Below are 6022 nucleotides of genomic sequence, written 5' to 3' on the forward strand. Positions count from 1 at the left end.
GGGCAAGACATTTATTGCTCTGTCTTTTCAGTAGAATAAAATATATGCAATTGCACACAGAGTTCAAAGGGTTAATGTGTAGGAAGCTGCATCTTGCTGGGAAAGAGCAGGCAGGGTAGGGGGACAGAAAAGGCAGTTAGCAACTTTTTAAGCCCAACTTTGATATCAATCAGTAAAATTTTTGATATATTTTTGTAGTCAGTGATAGATAACTAGTAATTTTCTGCTAGCTGTAGACATGTAAATAAAGTGCCTACAAACCCCTTTTCTAAAAAAAAAAAAAATATAAATGTTCATTTGTCAGTTTTCTAAGCACCAGGTGGGAACTTGCTCAGAGGCTTTGCAGAGAAGTGAACAAATCTTAAATGGATCTGAGTGAGGACCCACCTGACATTGTTGACCTGAAAGCATTTGGCATATTTCAAGATCAAGATTAAGAGGCTCATGATTTAATACAGGTTTTCACATTCTAAATAATAAGATTAAAGATTAAATGTCACTGTTCTGGCCCAAACTGTATGTGCAATGAATATATACCTTAATTGAAGTTGGCCATACTGTCACCTAAATGCATACACACTCAGGTAATCATCTAAATCATCTATCCATGCACACAGGTATTCTGACTGTCAGTGTCTTACAGTGTTAGAATTGTCTTCTCCACTTAGTCCTTCTATTCATTTGCTGAGTCTTTCCTATAAGTTTAATGTAAGTCTTAAAGAAACAGTCTAACTGTCTCCTTGTACACCATTCTGAAAACTGATTATTACTACAATATTGTAATTATTATAACAGGGCAACACCATCACACTCATAACACATTTGCTAAGAACATCTAACCTGAGAGCAAAAGCAAACTGTGAGCAATTGAACAATCACAGTTAAAGCAACAGAAAAGGACTGTAAATAAAATGAAATCATGCTTATACTCAGAATAACCAAACAAGTGAAATTATGCATAATACTTATGAATTATAGTCTTTTTTTGAGGTTTACATGAGATGGGTGAACTGTGATACTGTCTAAACATGCAAAGGAGTTAATTCGTCTTTACTGTTCTTGCTCTTGCTTCACATAGTGCATATAAAACCAGAATGAGTTAGGACTGAAGCACTTTTCCAGCACTGTAAATATGTGTGCATTCTCCAGCACCGCTAGCTACAGAATGGCACAAAAAGAGCAAAAAAGGAAAACATGAAAATAACCCCTCAAACACACACACCCCAGGAGTATTTATGAGCCTAGAAATAGCAGAATTGGCTAATCAGGCACAAAATAAAAATGCTTAGTGCTCTTGCAGTTTAATTGTTTCTCTTAATGGTTTCAGGGTGGTGGTTCGATGCCTGCGGCCCCTCCAATCTCAATGGGATGTTCTACACAGCTGGGCAAAACCATGGAAAGCTCAATGGCATCAAGTGGCATTACTTCAAAGGCCCCAGCTACTCCTTGCACTCCACCACCATGATGATTCGGCCCTTGGATTTTTAAAGGTATTCAGCAGTGGATCCCAGAACAAGTCAGGACAACACTGCCCTCAGCAGCACCACTATCACAGTCTGAAGGTAAAAGGTGAAGGACTTCTTGAAAGCAACATGTAGGGATGATGCAAAGTCACTTCATTATCACTCCATAACCCACAAAAACTCCCCAACAGTCACCCCGTGTTCTGATGACTGGGGGAGGCTTCGTTTAGATGAAGGTGGCTGCTATGATTTTCCGGAGAACAACTGGATCTGGTTATTCTGTCCAAAGCTGGTGCTTGTCAGTGAATGTCTTTTTTAATAAAAGATGCAAAACCACACCAGGTTATTCAGCAACAGCATCTGAATTTGAAGAACTGAAATGTATTAACCACCGTCTATTGAGTAGAATGTTATTCAGCAGTGAAATGTCAACATTATACACATGAAAAAGGATTACAGAGACACCTTTATTAAAACTCATCTTAAAGCATTAAAGGTGACCACTCGAAATATTGTTTCTCTTAAATGAACTGCATTTGAGTGGTGGATGGATTTATGTTAATCCTGGAGTCAAACAGTTTGTGTTAATATTATTTTTCATTAAATCCTTTAAGGACATGTTTCTCATAAATAGACTGAGTCAAACATAGCAAGAATGATAAGGGTAATAAGCATAAATTCTTCAGTTGCTCTGTAGAGGTAAATCAGGTAATTGGCATAATCTCTGAGCTAGGATTTATAGTGTGATAACAAAAGTAGCTGTGTTTTGAGGTTTTCCCCTTTCATTAAAAGCAGTCTGAATGTCATGTAGAAAAATTAATGGAAGGTTTAAAGAATGTGAAATATTATCCTAAAGAAAACATGGGATTTTGCATGGAATATTTCAATCAAAAATACACAGGAAAGCAAACTGTTAGGGTATATAAAAATTACATAAATGCATAGCTTAAGGCAATGGATTCATTTTACAGTATCCTTGCATGTGCGCAATTTATCATTAATTATTTTACTTTTTTATTACATTTTTGTGAATATCAGAAGCATGCCAGTTCTACACAGTGCTTAGGCTACAACTATAAAAAATACTCATCAGAACTGTATAGAAAATAAAGAATTGTGAAGTTGTAAATAGCATGTTTATATTTCCTGTAATGGTCGCTTAACTTGTACAGGCAGCCCTGACCCTATTCAAAAGGTGCAAAGCCTCAGAAGGATATAAATATTAAAAGAACTTTAGAAGACTGTTTACAGGTTGCTAAAAAGTAATTTTGTTATATTAAAATGTTGCAGAAATATGGGGCAAGATGTACAATTCAACTATTGGAAAGGATAAAGTGCCTATAATAACAAGCAACAAAGTAGCTGGGTGTCCCATGAGGGTGTAGAAACAACTCTTTCCCTTTACAGCCCCTCATGATTTAGTCATATGAATAAAGTCCATTTGGGAAAGCAGCTTGCAGTCATCCTACTTCTGTTATATATAAAATGAGAAATTTTACCCTGTTCCCACTGAAATAAAAAGTAACATTCTCATCAATTAAATTGGGACCAACATGACATGCAAAATCTGCGTGTGGTGAGTTTTTTACTTGTCTGTTTCTTGCTTTGTTTCATTGATTAAACTGCTCCTGAGATCAGGCAAAACAAAGATCTGAATCTTTTTTAAAGGATGACGATACTAGAGTAACTGTTTGGTTTTTTTGTTTTGGTTTGGGGTTTTTTTTGTTTTGTTTTGGGTTTTTTTTTTTCCCCCTTTAGCAGTTTATTTCTATGGAATAGAAATGATTTTTTTAAACATCCCTTCTTAAAGATCACAAGGCCCCACAGGGTTCTCTGTTTTTGTTACAATTTGGTATTTGTTTGTTTTTAAGTGGGAAGATCTTTTGTTTTGTGTATTTGTATATATTTATATATATATTTGAAATAATCTTGCCTGAGGGTTAATTTGCTGTTTTCTGTTGAGTAAGTTACCAAGCTACTCCGTACTCAGCAGTTTCTTCACAGAGCTGTTTTGTCTCAGTTTCCAGCAGTTTTTTCAAATGGTTTTCATTTATGTGCAAAATATGTGGTCCATCTTCCTCCATATTCTCAAAAGATATATTTTTGCAGGTCTCCAAGTTAGGAATGTGATTATTGCAGATCCTATTGCAAAAGAAAAAACACATTTAAAATCAAAAGCATGATATTTACTGTTTATTTATCTGGGTTTGAAAAAAATGTGGATTTGGTTTCCTATCCTTTATAATAAAACATTTTTTAAAATTGCAGGGTCCGTGATTTGCTTTACTTTAAGTATACCTTTCTGTGACAGGCTGACAACATTTTACAAGCCACCATCGCTCTTTGTAATAAATATTAATAAATTTACATAAAGTCTAGAAAGGGAATCTAGAGTTTGTCCAGAAATTAATATTTCTAAACTTTCAAACACATATTTCAGTGTTTTTTATTCAATTTCCTTGACTAAAATCGTGAGACTATATTTCTTAATATATTAAAGAAGGGTCGGAAGGATGATCCAGGAAATTACAGGCCTGTCAGCTTGACGTCGCTGCCCGGGAAGCTGATGGAGCAGCTCATCCTGAGTACCATCATAGAGCACATGCTGGACAACCTGATGATCAGGCCCAGTCAGCATGGGTTTATGAAAGGCGGGTCCTGCTTGACAAACCTGATCTCCTTCTACGACAGGGCGACCCGCTTATTGGGTGAGGAAAAGGCTGTGGATGTTGTCTACCTTGACTTTAGTAAGGCCTTTGACGCCGTTTCCCACAACATTCTCCTGAAAAAACTGGCTGCTTGAGGCTTGGATGGGCACATGCTTCGCTGGGTAAAAAAACTGGCTGGATGGCCGGGCCCAAAGAGTTGTGGTGAATGGAGTTAAATCCAGTTGGCAGCCGGTCACGAGTGGTGTCCCCCAGGGCTCGGTTTTGGGGCCACTCCTGTTTAACATCTTTACTGATGATGTAGATGAGGGGATCGAGTGCACCCTCAGTAAATTTGGAGAAGACACCAAGTTGGGTGGGAGTGTTGATCTGCTCGAGGGTAGGGAGGCTCTGCAGAGAGATCTGGACAGGCTGGAGCGATGGGCTAAGGCCAACTGGAGGAGTTTCAATAAGGCCAAATGCCGGGTTCTGCACTTTGGCCACAACAACCCCCAGCAGTGCTACAGGCTTGGGGAGGAGTGGCTGGAGAGCTGCCAGTCAGAGAGGGACCTGGGGGTGTTGATTGACAGCCGGCTGAACATGAGCCAGCAGTGTGCCCAGGTGGCCAAGAAGGCCAATGGTATCCTGGTTTGCATCAGAAATAGCGTGGCCAGCAGGGACAGGGAAGTGATCTTACCCCTGTACTCGGCACTGGTGAGGCCGCACCTCGATTCCTGTGTTCAGTTTTGGGCCCCTCACTACAAAAAGGACATTGAATTACTCGAGCGTGTCCAAAGAAAGGCAACGAAGCTGGTGAAGGGTCTGGAGCACATGTCGTACGAGGAGCGGCTGAGGGAACTGGGGGTGTTTAGTCTGGAGAAGAGGAGGCTGAGGGGAGACCTCATTGCCCTCTACAACTACCTGAAAGGAGGTTGCAGAGAGCTGGGGATGAGTCTCTTTAACCAAGTAACAAGCGATAGGACAAGAGGTAATGGCCTCAAGTTGCACCAGAGAAGGTTTAGACTAGATATTAGGAAGCATTTCTTTCCAGAACGGGTTGTTAGGCATTAGAATGGGCTGCCCAGAGCAGTGGTGGAGTCCCCATCCCTGGAGGTGTTTAAGAGTCACATTGACATAGCACTGAGGGATATGGTGTTGTTGAGAACAGTCAGTGTTAGGTTAATGGTTGGACTGGATGATCTTCAAGGTCTTTTCCAACCTAGAAGATTCTGTGATTCTTATTTTAAGTTCAAATTGTACAACTCTCTATCAATCTTTAAAATAAACTATTTCTTGAATTCCACATGGAAAGATACAAATTGAAGTGTGATGCTTGTTTCTCTTGCGTTATGATGTGTTCTTCTATCATCTATTTGATCGTGTTGCAGGCAGTGACAAATCTCCATTGATCTCTAAGCCAGAAATGCCTCTTACTCCATTTGTATGCCTTTTAACACTACAGGGATCAGTTTTAACATCTCTTTGTAGTCAATTGATCCTAATTTTCTCAGGAATTTTTGCTGAATTGGACTTCTTTGTTGTGTTCATTTGGACAAACCTAGCTTTTTAAATCAGCACTAAAGCTGTGAGGAACTACATACATAAAAGCACATTCTGCTCCTTCAGTTAAACATGTATGTACTGCATCAATTGAAGAGTTACAATTAGTAGAAATGGTCTTTCTGGACTTCATTTATATTAAAATGTTGCTTGCATTGAAAGATACTGAAAAATAGTCAGTGTTCATTGATGATAGTAACTGTACTATTTACCCTTCACAGATAAATTTCTTTCTGTTTTATAAAAAAAAAATACACCAAATTTTCACAAATCAATAGATATGTTTTCCATAGCATATAGATCCTTCATTTTTAATATCTTCTAAGGCTGGGGATGTAATCTAAATGAAAACTT

At 38.6% G+C, this 6022-nt stretch overlaps 1 protein-coding gene across 1 annotated transcript in view; it reads left to right on the forward strand.

Annotated features, from left to right (window-relative positions):
- The window catches only part of ANGPT1 (angiopoietin 1), a 171573-nt gene extending 167843 nt beyond the window's left edge, over nt 1-3730 (forward strand). The window contains exon 9 of the mRNA XM_074846774.1: nt 1328-3730. Coding sequence (XP_074702875.1) covers nt 1328-1488 — 161 coding nt within the window. The 3' untranslated portion in view covers nt 1489-3730. The remainder of the gene's footprint in view (nt 1-1327) is intronic.
- Nucleotides 3731-6022: the final 2292 nt, after the last annotated feature.

This window comes from Strix aluco, chromosome 1 (assembly GCF_031877795.1).
Source record: "Strix aluco isolate bStrAlu1 chromosome 1, bStrAlu1.hap1, whole genome shotgun sequence".
Lineage (NCBI taxonomy): Eukaryota > Metazoa > Chordata > Aves > Strigiformes > Strigidae > Strix > Strix aluco.